A 26,352-nucleotide genomic window follows, 5' to 3' on the forward strand; every position below is an offset into this window, starting at 1 on the left:
ACGAATGGTTCCGCCCACAGTCGCCATCGATTGGCCAAGGGGGCGGAGCCGCCCGTAGCGTCGTGGGCTCGTGGCCAATGGTGGCCGGCCTCAGAGGCCCCGCCCTGTCAGCTGCTCCCTTTGGAGAGTCCTGTAGGAGGAGGGAAGAGGGGCGGGGCGAATCCGGTGGGGCGGGGATAGGGCGGGGGTGGGGGCGGGCCGAGCCCGGCGACCCGGCCCGCGGAGCCGGTGCGGGCGGGCTGCTGAGGTGGCTGTCGCCGGCTCCGAGCTGCGGCTTCCCGGGTCGAGCCCCCGATGGAGGCCGAGGCCGCGGACGCTCCCCCGGGCAGGGCTGAGGCGGTGCTCAGCTGCTTTTCTTTCAACCAGGACTGCACGTAAGCAGAGGCGCTAGCCCTTGCCAGGGACGCGGGGGACAGAATGTCGTGACCGAGGGGTGTTGTCCTGTACACAACTTGTGGCAAGAGAGGCACGGGCCTCGGCCCCAGGAGGGCCTGGAGGGGACTGCCCGGGCTGCGTCCAACGGGCTGGGGACGTGTTATCCTCCCCCTCCAGTGAGAATTGAGTCCCCAGTCCCCCACTGTCAGCCGAGAACCGGGAGGGGCTGGCCCAGGGGCGAGGGAGTAAGCAAAGGCAGTGGGGTTGGCAGGCTGTGAACCATGGAGAGAAGAGGGCGGTGGGGAAGCCAGTGACTCAAGTGGGGGTCTAGAAGGGAGGGGCAGCGTCCAAAACAAAGAGATGGGAGGAGAGGAGGAAGTTACAAGTTGACCCAAGACTTTGTAGCCGGGGCCCAGGAAGATGGAAGTACAGGAAAAACTTTCCCATTTGTCCTTGAGCATCTCAACGTGGCATCTGGGCAGGGCCTTGGACAAAGAGGCAGCCTATCCCTGTGGCCAGGCCAGCCCCTGTCCCAGCCCAGCGCAGGGCATCTTGCCTGGCCCTGCTGGGTGTAAGAAACCTTTTTCTCACTATGTTTTCGCGTCGCCCACCCAACTAGGCAGAATCTCCTTCTCAGAGTCCAAGAGCCCTTTCCCGGACGCAGACTGCTTTCTCTCCAGGAAACGGGGAGCTCCGCCCTGTTATTTTTGAGTGGATTTACTTGATGTTCACATTTGGGCTTTGACCAGAGAGCTGGGGGTTGCTGAGCTGTGTTTCAGGCATCTGCAGGATTAGAAGCAAACGAGTGTTCCTTTCCCTTTTTTCGTGGAAGCAAGCTCTAGGAACCATATGGAATAATCTCTTTGGAATGTGCACCCAGAGCATCAGGCAGGGATGACCACTTCCCAGTCTCCCACTTCCTGCTGTACCAGTTTCTGTTGTGCTCCTTGTTTGAAGTCAGCTTCAGGCTGGTGCCTGGCCTGCTAGTGACTGAGCTATGCTAATATTGAACATTCAGTGGTGTAATTAAGGCCATCGTGTACCACAAACAACCCTGGCTTTCATTCCCTTTGTGTTTCTGTTTAAAAACACCCTGTCCTGAACAATATGCCTTTGTTTGAAAAAAAAACTGTATCTGTAATCATGTAATGGAGTAGCTCAATGGCTTGGTTAGATGCCTGACTTTCAAGCTTTTCTTGACCACACGGCACAGTAAGAAGTACATATTACAACATTACCCAATACCCATTATTCGTACATACTACTCACAAAATGTTATCTGCAGTACTTGCTGGTATTTTCCTGTCTTTTTTTTAAAGCTGCTTGTGACTCATTGAATTGTGTTTAGGCTCCAGAGACCTGCAGTTCGTAAAAATAACAGTATAGATAAAAATCCCCACATTTTGTAAGAAACATTTTGCAAGAAGGTATGGCTGTCGAAATGCCTGGTTGATGTTTTCCTTCCCAGTTGAATACAAGTTAAGAAGGGAAATTAGTCTGCTTATAGGTAGTACATGTTCTACGTCCTGCTTTGTAACACTATTAGATTTGAAAAAAAAAATCATATTAACTTGTACTCTGGTTATTAAATACCACAAAGTCCGATCTTTCTATAGCAATTGGATAAGAATACTTTCAGAACTGTAGGGTACTTTGAAAGTTAATTTCCTTACTTCCTACTGTTAATTCTATTTTCTTGGATAAAGGCTCTGCTGGGCAGCTCTGTCTCGCCTATAAATAAAAGTTCTTGTCACAGTCAGTTGCTCTGAGCCACAGAGGGTATGACATTGGATTTTAAAATAAGACAAGCCCCTAACCGAATACATTTAAGTGTTCTTTTTCTATAAATATAAGCTGTGTCTGGAAAAGGTAGGTAAAGAAAGTAACCTTTACCAGTCTCCTACACTCAAACTTCATGCTTACAACTGTGCTAGACACTTTGAGTACAGTATTTGATTTTATATATATATATATATATATATATATATATATATATCTCCAATTCCATTCCCGTGAGTGGTGATGAGAATTTTCTACAGAAAATTCTATGAGTGAAATAAGATCTAAATTTGAATTCCTTCATTCAGTCATTTGTGGCCATTAATCAATTAAAACATAATAGTGATCATCTTGCCATTTTCTTATATATAAATATCTTCTGTTGCAAGAGCAGGGCTTATGTTTCAAAATTACTTTAAATTGTGGACTCTTTTGGATTAACGTTATACAGGACTATAATTACAGTATTTTTTTTTTTGTTTACTCCCAAGCTTTACAAACCTCAGTTTGCAACTGAATGAGGCTATATACGGTATATGTGAAAAAGTTTATATGAAGAAAGTTTAAAAACAGTAATCACGACAGAGTATATTTTAAAGTTTTAAGATGCTCTTGGTTTACTTTTCCAGTTGCTGTTTGTCACCATTCACACCATGGTCCTGCACACCCAACCCCACTTCTAACTGTACACCTGCTGTTCAGCAAATGTCTAACACACCAGATTAGCTACTCAGCAAGTTTTAGGGCTAGGGACACAAGTAGCTACCTTGCTGATTAAAAAGTGACTGTATTTGCCTATCTCTGTGTCCCAGGGAATAATAAATGTTTGGGTAGAAAAAAAAATCCAGGGAAAAATCACATGCCCTCTCTTTTTTAGGTGAGAGAAACAAGAGCCTTGGCCATTCAGGCTTATAGTAGTAAGTTGCTTATTTTAGTATACGCTTCCTTGTGAAGAATGGATCTCACCTTTGGCATATATTTGTTCCAAATAAAGAAGTTGGACTAGACCATTTTAAGGTCCATTCCGGCTTTGACATCCCATTTTCCTGGGGTGTCAGTGCTCAGGGTCACACTGCTTCGTCTGAGTGTGCCCGTCAGATTCTGCTCATCACAGAGGTGGTGAAGGCACAGGTGGCAGGGAGCCGGCTGGGGATTTCCAGCTGCTGACCAAAGTTGACTTTGATGTTCACTTTGATCACGAGACCAAGGAAACCTGAATGCACACCCTGCCTTTAGCTGTTGATGAAAAGTAAAAAAAAAAAAAAGTGAACAAAACAAGGTGTTTGCTTTTTAAGCCACATCTCCCAGATAAACGTCTAGTTTTGTTTGTTGGTCATGATAATAGCTTTGTAGAACATGGTAGAAAGCAGAGTTCTCAGACTCAGACTTGGCTGCTCATTGGAGAGCTTGAATAATGAGCTTGAACTTTTAAAGAAGGTCATTAAACTTCCTAATTGAGTTTAATGTACAGCCAGGGATGACACCTACGAATATAACACACGTGCCATAGTTTCATGAAAACTGACGAAAGGAAGCATCTGGGTAAATTTTACCTACGAATGGCCTACTAAGAATGTATATTTCTTTTTTTCCAGCAGAAAGGAAAAAAGTCATGAAAGAAAGAAAAAGTAATTTCCCTCTTGGTAAAGTGCCTCTCCACCAACAAGAACCCTTAATTGTGTCAGAAGCAGAGCTATGATGAACACACCTAAAGATTCCATTTTTCCTGTATTTGTCCAGCTGGAAAAGCATGATGTCCGGCAGGCTTGACGTTTTGTCTGATGGCTGGGCTCCTGCAGTTTCATGTCCCTTGATCATTTGATCCTTGCCCATTTGTTTTTTCTTTAGTTGTCTTTGACCTTTTTCCTTTAACTATACCTGCCTGCCTGTCAAGGCCTGCTGCACTATTTAGGAAGATATCAAGAGTCTAGGCTCCTGGCGATATATGTTTATCTGTGCCTTACAAGGCTAGGTGGAAGCGGGTGTCTGTTTTCAGACAAGTCTGCAGTTGGAATACAGTACCTGTCATCATTCCCATGCTGTCATTATTCTCTACAGATCCCTAGCAATTGGAACCAAAACCGGTTATAAGCTGTTTTCCCTGAGTTCTGTGGAGCAACTGGACCAAGTCCATGGAAGCGGTAAGTGTGTGTGTGTGTCTGTGAGATCTCAGGGACACTAAATCCTCTCTCTAGACTTTAATCTATGGTGCTACCGAGCTTTCTGTTTTTCCCCTCCCTTCACCATCACACTTAAGGAGTCAGTATTTTTCAGATTTAAGCATAAATCATTGCCACCACTTGCTTAAAAACCACAATGAAGCTTATTAAGATTTGGCAGTAGTTTAAGTAACATTTTTTTTTAACATAAAGAAACTTTTGTTTGAAATCATGTCGTTGGTACTTTTCCATATACTCATAGGCGCAGTCATTGATTTTTATAATTGTCAAACCAAAAGGTCGCTTGTGACTTCTCTTTGTCCTTATATTGGCATCATAGAATATTGATAGCATCGATTCAGTCGAGGAAATATTTTCCTTGTTATAAGAAGGCATCACTGTCCTATTTACATAGACCACATCGAAGATGTTATGGTCCTTCTGGTGAATATTATAAATAACTCCGCTGAGAAATGTGAAATTCTTATTTTCTCAGGGTAATAGTTCATGCCATCTTAACAGTGAAGAACATACAACCTTTGGGTTTCTTAAAAAGAAAGTGGTTTAGTAAGTACTATATTAGGCTCCTGATTTATTTGTAAGATGCTATTTTTATTATACAATTTTTGTTAAGATTTTGCCCTCTATCTCATGTGCCCTTGGGACTCACCCAAGTACAGAAAGATGCACATTTGAGAAGAATGTTCTCAGAAAGACACCAAGGCCTCACCTGTGGGTGCCCAGAAGACTTACTAATTTGCCTTCTTCCCGAGTTACATAAGTACTTTGCTGGTATAATTGATGTCCAGATTGTTCCCGACTTCTAGAGAAGGCCAGGGATTACAGCCAGATGGAGAGGGAGCTGCAGATGTGACTGTCACCTCTTAGAGTGGTACTTCTCTAGCAGGACAAGAAGAATTCTTTAAACAGAGGTCCCCCCACCGAGAAAGCACTCCATTGAAGTCTCTTACAGGGAAAGTGTAGATGGAGATTGTCCAGACCTTCCAAATGTAATTTATAGAGCCAACAGTGGAGCCCAGAGTGGTGACTGCACCACACGGAAAGCTCCCCAGTGTCGTGGGCCTGGATGGATCATGCTCCTAGTACTGGCGCCTAGTCAGTGAGGCCTGGAGAGCGTTCTCTAAACCTGCCCTGCACTGTGCCTGGCATCGTGGAGGCCAGAACCCTGCTCCCTCGCTGAGCTGTCCACATAACCTGGCCCTGCTTGCCTTCCCAGATGAAATCCCGGACGTCTACATCGTGGAGCGCCTCTTCTCCAGCAGCCTGGTGGTGGTGGTCAGTCACACAAAACCGCGGCAAATGAACGTCTATCACTTCAAGAAAGGAACAGAGATCTGTAACTACAGCTACTCCAGCAACATCTTGTCCATAAGGCTGAACCGGCAGGTAAGTGGGCGAATCCCTCAGGGCGTCATGGCTTCCCCTAATGGGAGCCTAAGAAAACGATGGATGTCTTTAAAGAGGAATGTATTTAAAATCAGTATCACACTCTAATGGGAATTTTAACACTCAGGCCTAGGGATTTTTAAAGACAGCCTACTCCACGCACTTGTTTTAATGATGCACCTTCCCTGGTCCTTTGGCTCATGCTTCCAGAATGTTGCCCACTGACTGGCTGCGTGCACCTGCTCACCTAGGATGCAGCCCGGGCATCAGCAGGGGTGGCTCAAACCCTGGCCCCTGAACTACATCAGGGGCACCTTAGACCAGGGGAGCATCTTCTGTACTTGGCCCTAAACACAGGGGCAGTAATGCAGATGCTGATAGTGCTTCTGAACGGGAGATGCCTGCGGACAAAGTGTGAGCTTCCTGCTCATAAAAGGGCTTTTCCTGCCACCTACCTGAGCTTTCCTGACAGGCCAGCTGTTCAGTCTCATGCTTCCATTTTTTTTTTTTTATGCTTGTACTGTTTTCTTTGTTGAAGAAAAAATGATTCTTAAATAGGCAATATATTCTATTTAAAACTACAAATTCTTCTTCAATAAGTAGTGGGGATTAGCAATTAGCAAATTTCCCTTGGAATTACTGGATTTTCCATCCTGTGAGAGCAGGGACTGGGGCAGTGTTGTTCATTGCTGTGAGACCTGGTCGAAAAGATAGTGCTTTGGGGGTGGTGCCTGTGGCTTGAGGAGTAGGGCACCGGCCCCATATGCAGGAGGTGGTGGATTCAAACCCAGCCCCAGCCAAAAAGGAAAAAAAAGGAAAAGACAGTGCTTGGCAGCAAAGTGCTCCTAAATCCCTGATTCCTATTAAATGAGTAAATAAACAAAGAGGTTCTTTGCATGACTGTGTAGATGTGTGTATTCAAATAAGTATTCCCGGGGTGCTGGAGGTTGTTGGATTCATTGAGGACGATGTTTTCTTCGATTTTTGTATCTAAATTAGTAAGTGCTAATTCATTTTTTAACAGATGAGATAAATAAAGTGCTTCCTTAAGTTTATGAGAAGGCAGAGATTATTTCTTTTAGTTGATCAATTATTTTGATTGAGTCTCTGTTGAAGTCCATATAAAGCAAGGTGGTCAGGCCAGGCACAATGGTTCACACCTGTAATCCCAGCATAGTGGGAGGCCAAGAGTTTGAGACCAGCCTGGGCAATATGGCAAGACCCCATCTCTACAAAAAAATGATAAAACACTACACACCTATAGGCCCAGCTACTCAGGAGCCCGAGGCAGGAGGACCGCTTAAGTCTGGGGGCTGGGATCTGATCACAGCTCTGCACTCCAGTCGGGTTGACAGAGTGAGACCCTGTCTAAAACAAACAAACAAACAAACAAAACCAACAGTGTGGCAGAAAATAGCTGGAGAAATAGAAGATGAGGATTTTAAGCAGGCAGCAGCAGGAGTAAGGAAGAAAAGGAATCTGAGTTCTTGGCAAGGGAGGGAAAGGCAGTTGGAGAGTTTTCTTCTTGAAGGATTTTAAGCACAATTCTTGACTCAAGTGCATTCTCTGAAACCTGTTGGTAACACATGAAGTTTCATTTCAGAACTTTTTATCTTTGCATACGGAAGTAGCCAGCATGCAAAGGTGAAATGTCTATCTTTTGGCACCTGATTCTCTTTTCAGGATTATCTAGGCAAATATTCTATAAAGATCAGAACTTTCAAATAGAATCTGTTCTATTTACTTACATAATTTCTCTCTTTCTCTCTGGTATTTTCATTAGCAAATGAGCCAAGGAAGGATAATTTAAGCATACAAGTCTGTTAACCTTTGGGTGCCAACCTGCCCACAGTATTAGCACTCATTAACTTTGCGGTTCAGCTCCCCTCCCCCATCCCCTAAAGAACAGAAACACACCTAGAACCCCCAGAAATCCATGGCAGAACTTCCTGGAACACAGATCTCACAGCTCTGCCTTCCGTTAGCATTTCTGCCCCAAAGAAAATGGTTTGAAGCAGATCTGAAAAGTATGTGGGGGTTGCTTTTCTTAAAACTTTCAGACTTAGCTTTTGGTTGAAGCAACTCAGCTGCCACAGCCCCTCCTTACCAGGCCATGCCCGGTGGAGCTGCCCCCTTGGAGGAAATGCAAGGGGGGGCAGGGGCGGAATGTCTCCTTCTTTAATGGTCAGTCCCCTACTGCACCAGACCTTCAGACAGGGCAATTCCTTTTTTTAAAAAAGGAAAAAAATTAAAGCTTTGTATAAGGAGTTAGAAGGATACAAAAATCCCTCTTTTCTAAGTATGCATTCATAGAAAGGAAGAGTACTTGGGAATTGTCCTGTTTCTTTTTAGTTGATTGTTATTTGCCTTGAATTTAATTGAGGAAGTACGTTTTATGGAATGAAGACAATAAACCAGATGTAGATAGGCAAACATTTACAGCTCTGCAACCATCTGCTCCCAGGAACCCTTGTTATTCAGATAGAAGTTGATAGGATCCAAGCCTCTGAGGCCCAATCAATGGTGCTCCAGGGCAGATGCTATAAATATTTTTAGTTGATAGAAGTAGTCGTGCTTACAAAACCTAGATAAATAGATGCAAGTCAAAGAGACAGGGAATGAATGGAGTTGAAGGCAAGGCCACGGTTCTGCTGAGATTGAAAACTGACTGTTCAGAAAGCAGTTAGCAGGGTCACGTCCATCCCAGAGGCACGCTCTTCTGGGATCTAAAATGAGGGCCCCTCGTTCCCTCCCAGCGTCTTCCGTCTGTCTTCCTCCCTCTTTAGCCTTATCTCCAGCCAGCACAGGGACAGCCTGAACTTCAGCTGAGTGGGCCGCCGAGCAGACGGTGCTGTGAGAGCCGCAGATCAGATCAGACCAGCTAGAGTAGACGCCGTTCCCGCAAGGGGCACATGCCAGGGCCTCGCTATCTGGGGGTTCAGGGTGGGGCTGGGAGAGGACGCAAGAGGGTATCAGAAACCTCAGAGCATAAGCAGGCGTAGAGTGAAACCATGGTACATGTTGGCCGCAGGCAAAGTGATCGGAGACATCAAAGAATAGCTCATGGCCAAACACGTCATCAGTTTGCAGACCCTGTTGCATTTTTTTAACCCAGTCTTAAGCCTATGACAGAGCCTGGTTGAAAATTGAAAAAGATAGCTAAATTTTATTTTTCTGCTTGGTTAAAGTTGACGGTCTCCATCTTTCAGAGCTGTGACTCTTTCTGGGAAAACGACAGAGCAGGCTTTTCCGGGAAGGAGAGCCAACCTCTTTTTTGTGGTATTTTTAGGTATACCTTCCCTTCCAACTGATGTCTCTTGGAATAAAAAGAGCTGGCCTAAGACCAGTGGTTCTCAAACCTTGGTGTGCAGCATAATCACCTGGGCAATGGTATAAAGACGACACCCCCGCCCCAGTCCAAGGCTCGCTGCTTGGGTGGTTCTGGTGTTCCTCCAAGTCTGAGAAACACCGGCCTAAGGGGAATCGTGTCAGCCAGGGGGTAGGGGGGTGGTGGCAGCTGCTCAGAGTGTGCCAGCCCCCAAATGCCTTCCCCCAGCACTTGCACTGAGCTACACATTGTAACACCCAACACATTAACCCTGTGACCTGTGTTCACTTAGCCCCCAGCACAGCCACTGGGAAGAGGCTTCGAACCTGAGAAACTCTGATTTGAACAGGAGGAGAAGGGTCTGATGGCACTGGAGACAAGGGCCCCACAGAGAGAAGCCCAGGGCAGTGGCCAGGGGACACAGGCACTGGCTGGGGCCCTAGTGCGAGGGTGGAAGGCCTCCAGTTCCCCTTTCTCAGGCCACAGAGGGCAACCCTAAAGTGGGCCTGGAAGAGAGTTTAAGTCAAAACTGGTTAATTATTTGAAGAGGGATAAAACCTAAGGTTTGGCAATAGAGAGAGAGTGCGAGGAAATTCCACGTGTGTAAGAGGGAGACCTGTGTTACAAACACCGAAAGGCGTGTCAGATGGGAGCAGGAACTGAAGGGATGGCTGGACGTGGTCTGAAACGGCAAAGGAAGTCTGATCAGGAAGTGTTCGGGCATCCCCGTTCTAAGAAGGAGGGGAAAACAGCAAAAAGAAAAATCTTAATTTCTAAATAAAACTTCTTAAGCTCTTGAATTTTAAGCTTCTGTTCTGTTCAGGGGGCTGATGATGAGTGTGTGCGCATGCCCATGTGCATGCATAAATATGACCTTCAAAATACACCATCAGGATGCTTTCTCCCTCGGGCTTCGTGGCAAGGTAGGCCTCATTTCAAGGCGTGGGTTCAGCAGGCTGATGATTCTGTGTGGTTGCAGAGGCTGCTGGTTTGCCTGGAGGAGTCCATTTACATTCACAACATCAAAGATATGAAGCTGCTGAAGACACTCCTGGATATCCCCGCAAACCCAACAGGTGAGCTCCAGAACTGCGACGAGCGCCTTTCAAATCTCATGCCCAGGTGCTTCTTTCCCAAACTGTTCTTTCCACCTAAATCGAAAATCTGAAGCAGCCTTTTTCTCTCTGAGTCTCAGTGGTGTTTACCTAGAAGCTTTCTTTCAGCGGAGGCAGACTCAAATCACGCGAGGCTGTGCAGCCTGCAAGAGGCCTGGGTGGCCTCCACTGCAGGCCAGGAGACACTCCCTTCCTTCCTGGTTACCCACCCCGGCAAATATGCCAAGACGCTTAAGGTGGACACAGGGGAGATTTCACACATCTGGTGTGGGACGGTATTTACCCCTAATTCTTCTCTGCGGTTGTTCAGTACAGAGTAGGTGTAATAATTAGAAGCAGGTTTTGACTTGGCGTGTCGGCCTGGCTAGAAGACTGACAGACCAGGCAGTAGGGAATGTGTTTTATTACATTACAAAGAGATCTCGCTACGTGGGAGATAATGATATTGGACGTCGCTAAATTCTCAGGGTTTATCACTAATTAAGACATTTATGGTGTTTGAGAATGGGAATAGTTCGGATTTGCGAGATTGAAACAGCAGATTATGATATTTTATGAACCCATTCAGCTAGAAGTTAGTGAGAAAGAATTCCTTCTTGTGTGGTAGGATGGGCCATGATCAGACTAATTTGTGTGTCTGATGAGTCAGGTTACTATTTATGATTATATTCCAATTTAGTATCATTAAATCACTGTTTCCATTTACTGTAGTTTCCTAATTTTTTGATTTTCATTGAATTTCAAGATCTGGGTGGCCCCATCCAAGTCACCAAGGCTCTTTTGAGCCTCAGTTTCCTTACCTGTAAAATGGGACAATAATACCCAGCTCACAGGATAGGCTGAGACCTAAACAAAGTGATGTTTGTGAAAGTGACCAGCACCAGCCCTCCATGCAGTAAACATTTCCTATGCCTTGTTTCCTTCTCTTCATTTCAATCTTACACATGGCTGTTTACTGTTCATTTCAGGGCTTTAAAATTTCGGCCATGACAAATATTTTAAAAGAACAGAAGCCATTAAGGCCATTATAAAATTTGTGAGATAAGCCTTTAAAGCAAATTCTCCAAAAATGGAAGATGGTGAATAAACCCAAATCTGGCCAGCACTAGTTCCCCAGGTCAGTCTGTGCAGAGAAAGGGGGTCTAACAGCCTCGGTAGGCGTGGAGCAACCACTGACCTGTGGGGTATGGACAGTTGGAAGGGCTTTTCTGATAGGTCGGGAGAGACACCTGAATCTACAAAGACTTTGACTGGATTTGGGGGCTGGGGTGGAAAGCCTGCCTTTGGCCCTCCATGTCTTCAAAGAGAAGGGGTCTGGGAACTTCCTCCTCATATCTGGAGAAGACTCGGCCCCCAGAGGGCTGGGCTGCTTTAAGACCAAGCAGGCTGCCCCTGCAAATAGTGACGTTTCTTCCCATTTTATCTTAATTTTTAGCAAACACAGCTGCTTTTCTTTGGCACAGAAAACTCATTGGTTGGCTCACTTTTTGCAGGTTAAACAGGAAAAAAAAAAAAAGGTTTAAAAATGCAGGGCTGGGCGGCGCGTGTGGCTCAAAGAAGTAGGGCGCCGGTCCCAGATGCCGGAGGTGGCGGGTTCAAACCCAGCCCCGGCCAAAAACCGCAAAAAAACAAAAAAAGTTCTCCATTAAAAATGCAGGGCTAAAGGTGAGGTCCTCCTTTACAATTCTGCAATCTGCATTTGTTCTCTTATAAATTGCTAGATCTATTTTTATTTACTGTAAAAAAATTAGAATAAATTACCAGAATATATCTTTACTTTGTATTTACACTATATTCCAGGAATGACTTATTTACATTCAAATGTATTGTGTAGGTGAAATCTGTCATTAGCCTACAAATAAACCTCGTGTCCAAGTGTTGACACTTGCAAATGAAAAAAAAAAAAATGCAGGGCTATTTGTATATGTTGTTAGAGACAACTGTATTACTTGTAAGAGAATTAACTTTTATCTCTAGAAAAATTAGAAACAATGGGAGGCATTTTCTCTGTCTCAGATAAACATCATAAAAAGATCCCGAGATAGATTGAGCTGCTCCTTGTGAAAGACCAGCCTTCTGAAGCAGGTTGGACAGAATGCGTCTTTTCAGATCTTTGATGTTCTTTGGGGAGATAGCGCAAGACTTTTTCAAAGACTCAAATGTACAATTATCACCTTAGGTTCTCCCTTTTACTTGAACACAACAGAGATGATCGTTTTTTAGTTCCCAATTGTCATCAAAAAGATTAGCTAAGATCCTGGCACTCTGTCCTCATTCAGGGGTCAGCTGGGCTCACTCACCAGCCCCCCACAGGGCAGCAATGACCAGTTCCTCACTCAGAAACCTCCAGAGGACTCTGAATTGTCAAAACCAAGAATACACAATCCTCAGCGGTCGTGAGCTTCCTTGTAGGTTCTCATTCTCCACTTTATTTTCTGAGCAAAAAACATAAGACGGGAACTCTGGCTCTGTACTTTATAAAATCCTTACAAAGACAGGCAGACCCACTTGTTTAATTGGCTTCCGCACACAAATTCTGAATGTATTTTGACTTAGCAAACTGCAAATAAAATCTAACATACAGAGTCCAGCCGCGGCCTGGTATTCAGTATCTCAGGCGGCTGTAAATTTCCTTCCTTCTTACTGTGTTTGTGTCATGCTCATTCCTGTTGTGTCAGAGATTGCAGGCTGTTTCCTTTAAAGAGTTTGGCCAGACGGGGCCCAAAGTCAATTTCCTGCCAGCACAGCAGTCCATGCATTGAGCATTCAAGGGTGGAAATCTCCACAAAAGTCTTGCCAGCTACAGACCTGGGGCCAGGGGTGTCACAGACCTGACGACCCTTTACAGACTTATTAAGGGAACATTCCATGCCCCACATCAGCATGCAGCATAGAACAAAGTCCCAGTTGATACCCCACCCAAGTCCCCTCTTTCTGACAATGGTAATACCGGTGGTATAGACGGGTCCCTTGTGCAGTAGCTCACAGCATTTGCAGTACGGAGATGATCTCTTTCCTTTCCATTGTAGAAAATAGGAAAGCCCTATTTTGAGACATTAATCCAAACTCAAGGGGAACTGCATTGTATAAACCACTGTCAACTTGCCTCAAGTTTGACGTGCATTACTATAAATACCAAGGCGAGAAGGATTTACAATCACCAGACTGTCTTCTAATTCCAGCTGATGGCACTGGTTTCTAAATGGATAGGTAGCAGGCAGTTTTCTTTGCCGGCTGTTAAAAGAATCACAGCCAAACACTTTCAGTGAAATTATAGCTGACAGTGATGTATGAAAATATGTGTCAGATCAAAAATAAGCCCCCGAAACCCAGCCCAAATCTCATTCCTACGTAGAAAAAAGGCCAGAAGAAAATACACCGAATGTTGAGAGTGTTAAACAGCCTCTGGGTTTTAGAATCACGGGTGACTTTTGTTCCCTCTTTCTATTTTCTGGGCTTTACAAGTTTTCTACACCATTAGTTTTAGGTTATAAAATATTGATTTTAAAGCCCATTTTCTTCCCAGAAAAGGACTAATGGGACAACTGTGACAGAAACAGAAATACGAGCTAAGGTGACACGTCTTCCTGTTTGCTCTGGGTATTACGTAGCCAGTTGGATTTTTCTGAGACTTGGACCATAGGAAATGGAGGGAAGTCATGACAAACATTTCTGGGACGTTCATTAAGCCTGCGAGCGGTAGGTGTGCAGGATTCCTTACCTGAGTTCAGAGGGAATGGACAGGCACGAGCCCAGAGGCGAAGCTGTCAGAACAGCGGTCCCTCTCCTGTTGGCATCTGTATCATCTAACTCTACGCCGGGTATCACAGACAGCTCAGTGATATCTAAAAAAGGCTTAGGACTCTCTCTCTTTCTGGGATATTTATATCTCAACACAAAAGTCTGTAGGACAACTGGAAGTATTTGTCTAAGACTTCTGCTCCAAGACCTCCCAGCTCTCTCTGCCACAAAGATGTGCTCAGCATTTTCAAGGGGATAAAGTAAGTAAACGAAGGAGTGGCATCTTGGACCGTCAAGCTGGAAAGACTCCTAGAACGCTGGAGCCCCTGTGTTTCACAGATAGGAAACGGGCCTGAAAGGGCCACGAATAACTGGGAAAGAGTTACACAGCTTATAGCAGGCCTGGGGCTTGAACTCATGTCTTCAGCCTGTCTCTGCCAGATAAATGTTTATAAAACACTCCATTATATATATACACACACAGAGATCTGACTTCTTCTGACTTCTTTCACTTAACCTCCTATTTTCAAGGTTTATCCATGTCACAGCATGTAAAAGGAGTCCATTTCTTTATATTACCAAGTAGGATCCTATCCTAAAGATATACCACAATTTATTTATCCATCTACCAGTTTTTAGACATTTGGGTTGTTTCCAGCTTTCGACCATTATGAGTAATGCTGCTATGAACCTTTGCATACAGGTTTTTGTGTAGACCATACACCTTAATTTCTCTAGGGCACATATGTAAGTGCATAATTTCTGGGTCACATGAGAACTTCATGTTTAACTTTTGAGGACCTGCCAAGAGTTCCAAAGAACTGCCCCATTTACCATTCTCTCCAGTGGTGTATGGGGTTCTAGTTCTCCGTACATTTGCCAACACTTGTTACCTTTTTTATTATGGCCATCCCAGTGGGTATCTGGTGGTATCTCACATGTGTGCTCAGAAACCTTCAGCAGTTACCTGTCGCGTCTGAACCATCCTAACACTTTGGTTTGGTACTCAAGTCCTCCCAAGGTTAGCAGATTCTGTTAACATCTTTTGTGCCAACTGCCTCTGTGGGAACCAACCATGAGAGCCAACCTGATCTCCCAGCTTCCCTCCCTAGTTTCACAGACCCGGATGCCTTCTGCCTGCCCAGCTGTTCCTGAAATTACATTTAAATTACAAAAAACTCACATGGGATGAGGAATTGGGGTTCCTGGAACAAAACGGGAAGGTACCAGTGGCCCTGTACAGCCGAGGGAGGGGCAGGGTGCCATAACACACAATTAAGGGTGGCTGCAGGGGCTTGGCCACCTTCCTCCTGTGGTGCTGCGTGGCAAGTGATAAGGGTTCAGCCCCGCTGAGTGCTTAGCAAAGCCGGAGTAGGAAATAGGACATAGTCCCAATTCTAAATGTTTGATATTTTTTTCTCTGCTCTGCTTCCACAACAGAGGAGGTAAGGTACATTTCAGCCCGATCTAAAGAGTTTCTTATGCTTTTATGAAACCCACTTAATATAGGAACTTGTAACAAAGATGTCAGTTGCCCTTTTTATGTAAAAAGATGTCTCTCTTGCACTCAAAGCTCCTCTTCTGGTACTTGGTTCTTCAGAATTCCTTGAATTCACTACTATTGAGTGTACTTCTGCTAATCTAAACCATTGCTGTGAAAATCCCCTTCTCAAATGCTGTTGAGATTCTCTCATCCTAAGATCCCCTGGTAAATAAAAATAGCTGTGTTGGTTCTCCAGTTTGACTGGCTGTTTACTTTCAGAATATTGTCCAAGCATCTTAAATCCAACATGTCCTCTGTGTTTAGTTTGTTTCCACCGCTGGGCGCACCGCCTGGACTACAAGTCAGCCTCAGTGAACGTCCACCTGTTGAGGTGTTCATTTTCCTTATCAAGGCGACATTCCCCCCAGAAATGAGTGATTTCTAAATAGGTCCTTCCGCGGTGCCGCTTCTCCAACTTGCAGTTACTGGTCAAGTGCCTCCATTCACTGCAAAAATACTAACACGTACTTGACACAGGAAGATTTACTTCAGTTACGAGTACATTCACTTGTAGCCCTAGAAGGTGGTGGAAGTGGAAGAGAGCTCTAGGGTAAAACGTGAAGATGAGCGTTTCAGATATTCTACAATCTCATTGCTTAGCTGTGCGTAGGGCGCGGCCGGTGTTGAATCCGGAGGTCTTCCCGTGTGAATTTACTTTATTGGAGTCTTCCGACTAGCGTGGTGAGCAGCAAATGCGGCGTCTCGACCCGTTCCGTTCCTCCCTCACCAGCAGGTGGCGCCGCAGCCGCACAGTTTTCAGCCGCCCAGCCGACCGCGAGGCCGGGCTCCTTTGCGCGCTGGCTTTTCACGTCCTGCTTGTTCTTTGCCAGGTCTATGTGCCCTCTCCATCAACCATTCCAATTCCTATGTGGCCTATCCTGGAAGCCTGACTACAGGCGAGATTGTGCTTTATGATGGAAATTCCCTGGTAAGTTGGCAGTGGCCCCGACTAACCCAGCCCACCCGCCTTGGCTGTGTGCTCCCTGGAAGGAGGCAGAGGAAGCTGAAACCCACCTTGTCTTCCTTGGCGTCCATATCCATTCTTCCTTACCACCAACAGAAGACAGTCTGCACTATTGCTGCCCACGAAGGGACACTGGCTGCCATTGCCTTCAACGCTGCGGGCTCCAAGCTGGCAAGCGCATCTGCAAAAGTGAGTGCGTGCCCAGTGTCTCCTCCTGTCTGGAGTCCAGTGGCTGTCTCCAGGGGTGCCTGGAAATCTGGTGACTGGCCTCACTTAGAATTTGTTTCCAAGAGAAAATTTCTGGCCCCTTCATGTTGTGGAATACTGAGGCATTTGTTTATTCAACAGACCAAAGACCGATGTTGTGCAAGACACAAGACATTTTGCACAAAAATTTGTTATTGAAAAATGTGCATGGGCCGTGCGAGGTGGCTCACGCCTGTAATCCTAGCATTCTGGGAGGCTGAAGCAGGTGGATTGCTTGAGCCCAGGAGTCTGAATCCACCCTGAGCAAGAGCAAGACCCCTTCTCTATTAAAAATAGAAAGCTAGCCGGCATTGAGGCAGGTGCCTATAGTCCCAGCTACTCAGGAGGCTGAGGCAAGAGGATTGCCTGAGCCCAAGAGTTTGAGGTTGCTGTGAGCTGTGACACCATGGTACTCTAAGAAAAAGGAAAACTGTTCATGCATACTATTCCTAGTCACAAAAGAGACACATTTCATAAACAGATTACAAACAAATGCTTTGTGATTTAGCCACAGAGATCGATCTTTTTCTTCTACCTGGAATAATCAGGGAAGGTGATCAAGACAAGTTTCAAAGGCCTGGAAAAGCAGGTGTATTTTGGTAGGCAGAGATTGAACATTCCAGGAAGCCAGCCAGAAGAATTTGGCAAACACACATGCGCACACACAGACTCACACGCACGCAGAGCCTTGCGCAGGGGTGGGAGGGCAAAGGGATTCAGAGTGTGTTTAAAATATGTTCCAAGAGTTGCCAACATGGCACAAATACAAATAAAAACGCCTCCACGTTCAACACCTTGTGCTTCCTCCTCAGAGACAGATGTTCAAAACCAATAAAACTCCTCTCTCTAAAGGGGCATCTCTGTGTGAAGCCATTAGAGGACGTGAAACACCCGCCTGCTTTCTTTTCCAGGGCACCGTCATCCGGGTGTTCTCCGTACCTGACGGGCAGAAGCTCTATGAGTTCCGGAGAGGGATGAAAAGGTCAGTGTTCATTTTCAAGTCCCCCACAGAAGTCCCGCAGGCAGCCGTCCAGGGAGGGGACACCAGGTGGCTCTGTGCCCTCCTGTCACCTAGAGAAAGTATAACTGCACTTTCCTGGGTAATTGACTTCCAGGCTCCACTTAGGGCTGAGTAAAACTGAAAGCCAAGGTGCTTTTTTAACACAGGAGTTCAGCCATGAGAGTCCTTTTTTGATGTGTGCGTGGGCAGCGGCACAGGAGAAAGAGCGCCAGGGAGTCACAATCCAAAAATAATTTCTGCTTCCCTTGGGAGGAAATGAAGGACGATGTAAGGTGTGACCGCGTAGGATCTTATCAGATGTAGGCTCTGCAGCTGGATCCGGGCTCGGAGCAGCGGGGAGACTTCCAAGGTGCCAAGAAGGCGCGATTCTTCCCATCTGCGGATGGAGAGGCAGGGCTACGTCAAGTTTCTACTTGTGTAAGACTGTGCTGCAGGGCAGTCACCCCTGTGTCCTGCTCACTGTCCCCGTGTTGCTGTGTTCCTAGGTATGTGACAATCAGCTCTCTGGTGTTCAGTATGGACTCTCAGTTCCTCTGCGCCTCGAGCAACACGGAGACCGTGCACATCTTCAAACTGGAGCAGCTCAGCACGAGGCAAGTCCAGCCCAGGCTCACACACTCCTCAGGCGGGGGGAATCAGCGTCTTTTCTTTCAAATGCCAGAAACTTGGCTTTTCTTGTGTCATCACCAAAATGGAGTGTTGGTAAATCTGCCATGGTGTAAGCACAAAATCAGGGGCCTCACTCCCGAAACGGTGGGTTTCAGCCCTGTGTCAGCCTCTCCTCTGCAGGCTGGCATAGCGTCAGTGACGCATTCTTCCTCTGGGGTCCTGGTCCCCTCGCTGGTGTTGAGACACTGGGACACTCCCTCCCGCTCCTCATGGCCCTCCCAGCCCACATTACTATGTGGGTATATCCCAGAAGCTCTCCTTTGGTCTGCCCGCTTCCCCCACAGATTACATCTACTTCCCAGACCTTTCTAACAGTACTCAGGGAGCTTCTGAAACTTAAGGCCTGATGTGTCCTGGAGCTTTGCTGCATCGTCCGCTGTGTGGATCCGAGCGAGGGAGGGCAGCACCCTGCTCAGATGCCTTCTCACCTTCAGTTCCGTGGTTGGGGGGTCCCAGATCACCACGGCCATCCTATCTCCGTCTATAACTGTTATCAGTGCATCAGATTCTCTTCCCACTTCAGATTCCTATTTCTGACCGTGACCACAGGTGACCAGGAGCAAAATCTCTGCTCCATGTCATTCTGTCCTCCCCTCAGCCCGTCCGTGGGTGTGACCGTGTCCTGTGTGATGAGGCAGTTTGCCTCTTCCACTGGTTCCTTTCTGACTTCATTTGATCTGACTCTTTCCAGTTTCTTTTTACTGGCCCATCCTTTATCTTCTTGCCAGATTAATCTCTGAAAATGCTCCTCAGAAAACTTTGCTCCCCTTTATCCTTGAGAATAAACTTCCCAGCTCTTGCCCCCCCACCCCCTCCAGACCCCAGGCTCTGGCTCAGACCTGCTACTGAGCCCAGCAGCCTCCACCAAAGACACCATCTCACAGAACAGCGTGGAGCCTGCCCAGGATGTACGTGGAGCTGCTTTCATTCCCCAAGCAGTCCCATCCAGAAACTACTGTGACGATCCCTGGTTTCCAAATGGGAAAACATGGAAACTGAGGGCTTAGGGCACCTTCTTGCCTGCCTGTCCTTCCTCTGCAGACCTAGTGTGGCTCCGGCCTCACCATTTGCGCGTCACTGCACATTAGCTGCCCGCATTTTGTTTAGTTTAGTTGTTTTAACATCAGTGCTATGTCTCCACCCGGAATGCAGGCTCTGGTGCTAGACCCTTTGTAAATCCCAGCCCACAGCACCATCCCATGCTGCTTCAGAATCAAGAGTCTTAATGAGGTTTGTGCAGAGTCACGCAGAGAGGAATAAACTGCAGAGCTCCGAGCCCAGGAGCTCAGCCCATCCTTCCCTAATTAACAGGTGCTCTTGGGACATGGTGGCAGCCCGGGTCCTCAGTGTGCTGCTGTGCAGAGTACCGAAATGGGGGAGTCACTCACCCTTTTGTCTGGCAGTGGCCTTGGAACAAAGTTCCCTGACCTCTGTCATTATGAATGCTGGGTACTGAGGTAACCCCAGGACACAATCAAACCTGCCCAAGGTGTCTTGCCCGGAGGTTTGCCTCCCACTCAGTCTGGCTGGGGACTGTCTGTTCTTCAGTGAGCCCGTGCCGGCCTGAGCCTACTTCCCAGAGTCCAGGTCTCAAATCCATGTCATCCCCCTCTCGCCTCCCCCAGCTCTCTATTGGAAATCTAGAAATCAGACTGATCATCAGATAGAGCCTGTGTAATGGAGGAAAGCGGTAGCACTGGGAACCTTTTAACAGCTTTGCAATGGCTTTTCTGAAGGACAGACGAGCCCTCGATGCTCTTTTGTTACTGCCAGAATGACATGTCCTGCATTGTTCCCAGTGGGCAGAACATCGTGCAAAGGCACAGTCTCTCCCCAGCACACAGCTAATGGCATCGGGCGGGGGTCATTAGGGAGACGCGGTGCCCACAGCCCAGCCCCGTCGTCACCTGTGCCTTGCTCCCCTAGTCGTCCAGAAGAGCCTTCCACCTGGAGCGGCTACATGGGAAAGATGTTCATGGCTGCCACCAACTACCTCCCGGCCCAGGTGTCAGACATGATGAATCAGGACAGGGCTTTTGCCACCGGACGCTTGAACTTCTCTGGGCAGAGAAACAGCTGTACCCTCTCGACGTACGTATAGTGCCCCCACCCTGAACAAGCCTCCACGTTTATAAACATATCTTTCCAAAGCACAAAGTTCCCCAACATGAAAAGAAAAAAGAAAGAAAAGACAGCCAGAAAGAAAGGCCAGCTGACTCACACCTTCCCCTTTCCTCGTCTGATTTTAACACAGATTCTCAGGGGGCAGCTGGAAGCCCTCACGGGACTCTTAGCCTTCTGGTTGGAATAGTCTCGAAAATAATCCCTATTTTATGTAATTATATTAAAAACCTCTAGGCCTATGTTCTAGGTTCAGATATCTGTGGGGTTGACTACTGTTTCGTCTTAGAAACTTAAAAGGAGTTTATTAAGTTGAACTTTTTAAAAATGTCATAAAGACAGCTACTTAGAAAGACACTGAGCCAACGGCACGCTTCCCAGCCCTGCTCTGCCAGTTGAAGGCAGAAACGTTTGTCAACTGCAGACTGTGTCCCACATGGTGAGCTAATGTGTTCGCTGAGGGCAGTGTTTCACAGGGTAACAGACTCTACACACATCATTTCTCCTTGTCCCCACAATTACATTTGGGGACAAGAAATAATCCTGAAAGGCAGTTACGAGGTCAGAATTCGAAGGAATAGCCAGTGGGCTGAGGTTTGTTGATGACGGGATTGGGTGACAATGAGAGGGAGGGAGACATGTCATTTGAAACTGGTCTGTCACCCTCTCTGTTGTAATCACAGCTCCTGTTTTTCTTGGCTCTTAGGATCCAGAAATTGCCCAGGCTGCTAGTGGCATCATCCGATGGACACCTTTACATCTATAATTTGGACCCTCAGGATGGAGGAGAGTGTGTCTTAATCAAGACCCACAGGTGAAAAGATACTGGTTTTCAAAAGCTGACTTTTCGAGAGCCAGTTGTGTTGAGTTGTCACCAAGAAAAATGACAGCTTCTGTGGCAAACCCCTAGTGGGCACCTGCCCTCGACATGCTGTATTCTGGAAAGAGCTAGCATGAATAATAACACACAAAAAGGAATGTCCACCTAATACAGCCCCTGGTACACAATGGGTACCCAAAATGCCCCTACATTGAGTTAAAAAGTTCTAGTGACTTCCATGACCAAGTGCAGGCTGACCTCTCTTCCTGCTGTGGACAGGGCACCACACCCCTGGCCCATGGCCACTTTTCTTGTTAGCACATTTTAGTGTCCTTGCCTGAGTGTCCCAGGAAGAACAGAGGACCACCAGTCTTTGTTTATTAAATATAAGAAAAAAGGGTCAGTTTGGGGCGGTGGCTCATGCCTGTAGGGCTAGCATGCTGGGAGGCTGAGGTGGAAGGATTCCTTCAGCTCAGAAGTTTGAGACCAGCCTGAGCAAGAACAACACTACATCTCAACTAAAAACAGAAAAAGTATCTGGGTGTTATGGTGGGTGCCTATAGTCCCAGCTATTCAGGAGGCTGAGGCAGGAGGATTGCTTGAGCCCAGGAGTCTGCAGTTGCTATGAGCTATGATGCCACAGCACTCTACCCAAGGTGACGTGAGACTCTGTCTCAAAAAAAAAAAAAAAAAAGGAACATTTTGAAGCTGCATGACTGTCCCCTGGCAGTTTAAGGTCATACTGACCTTACAGTATGATCCAGTAGGTCTGTAGTTTAAACCCACGTAGCCAAGCCTCAGCTTCCTGGTGCTTTTCCTTTGGAAGGCCTTCTAGATACGTGATTATTTATCCTGCTTTTGTCTTACCCCCTCTTAATTGCTGCAAGTAGCTTGCTTGGCTCAGGAACAACAGAAGACAATAAAGAAAATGACCTCAGACCTCCCTTACCTCAGTCTTACGCAGCAACTGTAGCTAGACCAAGCGCCGCCTCGGCCTCCACGGTGCCAGGTGAATGGACGTGAGGGCTGGCAGGGGAACGGCCTTTCTCCCTTCCTGTTATCTGGGGGTGGAGCATTCTCCTTGGGTTTTTTTATTTCCTCACAGGTGAGACCAGAGTAATCGCCTTTAAACGTGGGCCCTTAAGCCTGGCGGGCATAGAGCAAGAGGGTCATTTGCCTCTTGAGGAATTCCAAAGAAGTGGATAATTTCAGGCATCTGGGGTGGAAGGGTGGGTGAGACCAGGCTGAGGCTGCGTGGCGGAGTCCGACTCCCCTTCAGCACCGTCTCCCCGGTTGGAAGGCAACCTGGGCTCCATAGTCCCCTTGACTCTCCCTCCTCTGAGGTCCCGCCCCCCAGGCCCTGGCATCAGAACAGACCTCACGTCTCATCTCTCATTCTTGGTTTCCAGGTTATTCTGAGGACGGCGGGGCTCTGAGAGGAGAGGTTATTCCTGAACACGAGTTTGCAACGGGACCAGTGTGTCTTGATGACGAGAATGAGTTCCCCCCTGTGAGCATCAGGGACCCATAAGAGAGTGGCTCAGTCTGTGTGCTTACGAGGAAACCTTCCCTCCTACGGGAGGAAAAGTCATTGCCCTGTATTCTAGTCTATGACAACTAATCCTCTAACAGCCAGAAAGCCACAGGGTGTTGATCGTACCGTGTGACGCAGCCGTCCAGGCCAGCCTTTAAGTGTCCGGCTAACCCCTGGCAGTATTAGAGTAACCGAATACTAATCCAGGGGTCTTGGTGGCCTCACTTTACTCAGAGGCCTGGAATCCTTTACTTTGCTTCTGTGGCTCTGACTTTGCTGCTCCTCAGGTAGGAACTTAGGCCTGTGTAAATCTTCTTATTTCTGAAGACTTTTGTGGGTGCTTTTGCAGAATGCTGCCTTCCTTGGGCTGGAGGTGACAGGGCTGGGCTGTGGCGCTCTGTAGGCGAGAGAAACCCTTGCCAACTTGGGCTCTGGATGGACAGACCCACAACCCTCCCCTGAGGTGCTCATTAAGAAATAGCCACACACACAAAGGGCATGATCGTGAGCTCACCCGTACCTGTAGCTGGGTTTCCCACCATCCTGCTCTGGCTGGTGTGGCAGGGGGCACCCCCCAGGCTAGCTGAGGCCTAGATGAGGCTTTTTCAGCATCTGCATCTGGAGAAAATAGGACCTCTACTTCTGATTCTCCAACCTTCCATTTGGAGCAAGGTATATCTCCACTTGTGAGCCTCAGTTAGAAAACATCCCTTGTGGCTTGGTGCCTGTAGCTCAAGCGGCTAAGGCGCCAGCCACACACCAGAGCTGGCCCACCAAACAACAATGACAATTACAACCAAAAAATAGTCCCAGCTACTTGGGAGGCTGAGGCAAGAAAAACACTTAAGCCCAGGAGTTGAAGGTTGCTGTGAGCTGTGATACCACTGCACTCTACCCAGGGCGACAGCTTGAGGCTCTGTCTCAACAACAAAAAAAATCCCTCATAGTCAACCTGACTTCACTTAGAGATGGATGCAGTGTTCAGGCCAAGACAGTCAACTCCTCCAGCCAGAGGGGCGTGGCCACTAGGGCTCGGAAGCCACGCCCACCAGGCCTTGGCATGTTTTCTCCTGATCATTATTTCATGTCAGCTGAGGTTCCATTTATAAAAGGACACAGGGCAGGGCTGGCTTCTTTCCCTCACAGATCCAGGGGCCAATCTAGCGAGCACGTTTGGCCTAAAACAACAAAGCTGCTGTGCGGCCCCTCGTGCATGGCCGGGGGCAGCACTGTGACCTCCCACGCTGGCTCTGCGGAGCACAGCTTGAGACGCACGTGCCTAGCTTTCATTTGGCAGGTTGCCAAAAGCATCGCCAACATGTGAAGTTGATACTTTAGTGGTAAAGAGCAGTGGTTCTTAAAAGTACTAATGATACCCTTAAAGACACCTGTTGGCTACTGCTGCCTATAAACCTTTGAGTTCTCATTGCCCCAGTTAGCCATAAAGGGAGTTTTTCTGGCTTCATAAAGTTTCATAAAAACTGTCCCTAAAAGTTAGTGATCATTTACCTGAAGTTGCATCTTCCATGAACCAGAGCACTCTCAGTTGCACATAATAGGGGCAAATGTGACCGTCCCACCCTGTCAAGGTGTGGAGAGCTCAGGCACTCACCAGGTTCCATTTCTGTAAGGTTGGTAAAAAGTCCGTGACTGCTATAAAAGAGCATTAGATTATGGATTATAATCAGAGCCATCCTTGCAACCTCTTACATTTACATAATTGGGGTAATTTGAATATTGACATTTAGGAGCTAGTCCTTTGCTGGAAAAAACCTGTATAAAATAATAGGGACCTTGTGTAGGCCATTTGCTTGGGGTGTAAAAAACAAAAAGTGGAGATGCGCAATTTAGGAGTTAATGCTGAATATGTTACCCCCAGACCTGCTGGCCTGTATAATTCCAGGAAGCTGAGCACGCAAGCTGGTTGTCCTGTCCCCCCCGTTCAGGACCAAATCAGTGAAAGCTGGTTTAAATTGTGTCAGGAGTTTTCATTTATACGTAAGAACTGCTTCCAGCCAGTGAGAGTGTTGGTCTCTCAACGAGGCCCTTAGAATGGTTGTGAGACCCCCGTGAGCTCTGGGCAGTCCTGTGTGCAGGGCCGGCGCTGGGTAGGTGGCGAGTGCTCCCACTGAGTTAGTAGGCCGGCTTCTTGGTAGAAAAGTTCAGCTAGTTGCTAGAACACCTCCTCGCTCTGCTTTTATCCTGCGTTGTCATGCTTATTACAAATATGTGTCCATGATTCCCATCTTTACTCCCATTCCTTAAAAGCTTCTGAGATCACGAAAGGATCTTGGGACCTCCGCTGGGATAAAATCACTTTTGTGGCTGCAAACACTGGCTTGCCTGGGTAGTCTGACCATCAGGGGCTCCCTGGGCCTTTGCCTTAAGAATACCGTCCTCATCACTCGGGATGCTTTAAAAAAATATACTGACATTTCCCTGCACATGATCAGTCTGACCTCCTGGGGGTTTACTTCGCTCTAAGAACAATGACAGATCAGAGCAGAGATCATTTCTGGTACCTTAGAAAGCTGCAGCCTTCAGGAGGACGAGCAGCTTTTGTTTCAGTAACAAGCCACCCTTCACAAGTCTGCCTGTTTTGTGAGGCCAGTCTTAACTGAGAGGAAGGGCATCGTTCTGACTTGTCAATGGTGAGTTAGCAGTCTGTGTTTACAAGTAAGGGGAGCCTTTTAAAAAGACACATGTATAATGTATACATATATACACACACACATTTTATATAGTCGCTATTTTCTGAAACTATGGCATACTCATCTACACTATTTTTAAATAAGCTGGGTGGATTTTCTTTGGCCATGAGTGAGGGTCAATGTGAGGTCAGACAGAAAAACTGCCCAGCCTCTCCCTGCTGACCCTGCATGGGCACAGACCCGTTGATAATGCAGCCTGCCTGCCAGCCTTTTCCCGGGAAGAGTAAGGCCATTCTGTTTTGATTTCGGTAGATAATCTTGTGCCGTGGAAGTCAGAAGGGCAAAACGAAGCAGACATGATGAGAAGCACACCTCAGAAATCAGGACATCCCCTGTCAGGTGGTTTTGGAGAAAACCAGGAAGGTGGAAGAATGGAGTGCAATTGTGTAAGCAGAAAGGGGGCAGGAATCCCAGGTGCTGTGCTGCTTAAACCCCAGGACATGGGACATGGTCAACCCCTCACCACGCTCCCCTCGGCCCTGGTGCCTGTGGGCACAAGAGACATTGTATACACGTTATGCTATTTAAGATATGTTAAAATCATAGTGTAAATGCCAACAAACCATATTGGTATATAACCGGAATTTTATATTGAAAAGAGCATCCTTTTTAAATATATGCTGTGTAAAAATGTACTTATAGGAAAATCTCTCTGAACTGTATTTCTTGTATAATACATACTTATAGAAAGAGACTATTTTAGCAAGGCAAAATGTTTTTTTTGCAGTGATTGGAACAAATCATTTATTATTCTTGAGTCCCATTTAGGACACTAATAATAAAATCGTGGCAATGCATTTTTTGAGGCTTTCAGAATTT

General features: G+C 46.8%; 1 protein-coding gene across 1 annotated transcript; it reads left to right on the forward strand.

The window, feature by feature from the left end:
- The first annotated feature begins 191 nt into the window (after positions 1-191).
- On the forward strand, positions 192-26,330 carry WIPI1 (WD repeat domain, phosphoinositide interacting 1). Its single transcript, XM_003786179.2, has 13 exons — positions 192-374; positions 4,213-4,295; positions 5,551-5,720; positions 10,028-10,124; positions 16,278-16,375; positions 16,508-16,600; positions 17,569-17,639; positions 18,164-18,271; positions 20,274-20,438; positions 21,175-21,282; positions 22,179-22,297; positions 22,698-22,798; positions 25,786-26,330. Exons 1-13 carry the CDS (start codon positions 295-297, stop codon positions 25,831-25,833), a joined length of 1,341 nt encoding a protein of 446 aa, XP_003786227.1. The 5' UTR covers positions 192-294; the 3' UTR covers positions 25,834-26,330.
- The last annotated feature ends 22 nt before the right edge of the window (positions 26,331-26,352 follow it).

This window comes from Otolemur garnettii, unplaced genomic scaffold, assembly GCF_000181295.1.
Source record: "Otolemur garnettii isolate 467f Iridium unplaced genomic scaffold, OtoGar3 scaffold00018, whole genome shotgun sequence".
Taxonomy (NCBI): Eukaryota; Metazoa; Chordata; class Mammalia; order Primates; family Galagidae; genus Otolemur; species Otolemur garnettii.

Excerpts from the sequence above, each read along its gene's own strand:
- WIPI1 (XM_003786179.2), top strand. The coding sequence starts at position 295 with ATGGAGGCCGAGGCCGCGGACGCTCCCCCGGGCAGGGCTGAGGCGGTG. Across the intron at positions 16,376-16,507 it reads TTTATGATGGAAATTCCCTG|AAGACAGTCTGCACTATTGC; the intron begins GTAAGTTGGCAG and ends TACCACCAACAG. Across the intron at positions 17,640-18,163 it reads TTCCGGAGAGGGATGAAAAG|GTATGTGACAATCAGCTCTC; the intron begins GTCAGTGTTCAT and ends CTGTGTTCCTAG.